Below are 1,553 nucleotides of genomic sequence, written 5' to 3'. Positions count from 1 at the left end.
ATGACAGCGACTCAGGAACACGACCTCTTCTCGCCGGAACCTCACTACATCCCCGGGTAAGAGCCGAGAGCTCTGGAGAGAGGCCAAGCCAGGCATGAGGGAGCCGGCTGGGGCCCCAGGCCGGGGCCAGCTGTGAGGGGCCCACAGCCGTGGGGCTCTGCAGACCGGGCGGCGGGACAGACGCCCTGTGGGCTAGAGAGCTCTGAGGCTGGGCTCCGGGACAGGGCTGACAGGGCTGCCAGGGCCTAGGCCTCACCCCTCGCTGTTGGTACGTGGCCGCGGGATGCCACACCAGGTGGCCGGCCCGTCTATCAAGAGCAGAAACTGGGGCAGCCGAACAGCTGGCAGAGACCAGCTGGTGAAGGCTGGGCACTGGCTCCGTCGCGGACTCCATGCATGAGAGCGGAGATGGGTGCCAGGCTGTCTCACTAGGCACCCCTCAGATCAAGAGATAAAAGCAACCCCTCAAGCCAGGCTCGGTGGCTCAGCCTGTAATCCCGTGCCTTGGGAGGCTGAGGTGAGTGGATTGTCTGAGCCCGCGGGTTCGAGACCTGCCTGGGCACTTGACAAGACCTCATCTCTACAATTAAAAAATTAAAAAAAAACTAGCCAGGCATGGTAGCATGCGCCTGTAGTTCCAGCTAATTGGAAGGCTGAGGTGGAAGGATGGCCTGAGCCCAGTAGTTTGACGCTGCGGTGGCCGTGAGCGTGCCACTGCCCTCCAGCCTGGGCGATGGAGTGAGACTCCAACTCAAAAAAAAAAAAAACAACTTAGCTGGGCATTGTGGTGTGCGCCTATAGTTTCAGCTACTTGGAAGGCTGAGGGATCACCTGAGCCCAGCAGGTCGAGGTTGCAGTGGCTATGAGCATGCCACCTCACACCTGCCTGGGCAACAGAGCAAGACTCTGTCTGCAAAAACCCCGGAGCTTAAGGTCAGCCGCCCACCTGCCTCCCAGCCTGGTCCGGTGCAGTTGGCTACCGGCCTCCTGGGCTGTGGAGGTCCAGGCCAAATTCACCCCACATCTTCCTGGTGGGACCAAGTTCTGTCCACCTTGGCCTGCAGTATGTCACCCTGCCTGCACTTGCTGCCACGGGGCAGAGCCCCCACCCCCTTGCTGGAATGAGGGGTGGGAGGGTGGCAGGTACTGGGGAGTGGCAATCTGAGGGCAGGGCGGGCAGGGACGCTCCCCTCCTGGGCGGGCACCGTCCCCTCGCGTGCCGGGCACTGCCCATTCAAGCCCGGAGCGGCGGTGACTCCTGTAACCGGCAAGCGGAGGTCAGGTGACCCATCCCACCCTCAGACCTGCCCCGCCTCCTCCTTCCCTCCCCCGCAGCTATGCAGGCTTCTACCCCCAGCTGCGCTATCAGGTGGGCAACACCTACGGGCGCACCACGGCGCAGCTGCTCACGGACCCCAGCGTTCGGAAGAGCCCCTGCTCCGTGCTGTCCCCCATGTTCAAGTCCAAGTTCATTGAGGACTTCAGCAAGTCCAAGCCCCCCTGGGAACCCTGCCGGGACCTGACGGAACCCTACATCCCGCATTACACGGGTG

General features: G+C 62.7%; 1 protein-coding gene across 1 annotated transcript in view; it reads left to right on the top strand.

The window, feature by feature from the left end:
- FAM166A (family with sequence similarity 166 member A) overlaps positions 1 to 1,553 on the top strand; it is a 3,062-nt gene continuing 1,509 nt past the window's right edge. The window contains exons 1-2 of the mRNA XM_008049569.1: positions 1 to 56; positions 1,336 to 1,550. Coding sequence (XP_008047760.1) covers positions 1 to 56; positions 1,336 to 1,550 — 271 coding nt within the window. The remainder of the gene's footprint in view (positions 57 to 1,335; positions 1,551 to 1,553) is intronic.

Source organism: Carlito syrichta, unplaced genomic scaffold, assembly GCF_000164805.1.
Source record: "Carlito syrichta isolate Samal-C Ts95f unplaced genomic scaffold, Tarsius_syrichta-2.0.1 Scaffold135771, whole genome shotgun sequence".
In the NCBI taxonomy this organism is placed as follows: domain Eukaryota; kingdom Metazoa; phylum Chordata; class Mammalia; order Primates; family Tarsiidae; genus Carlito; species Carlito syrichta.
This window is presented reverse-complemented; position numbering and strand designations above follow the sequence as displayed.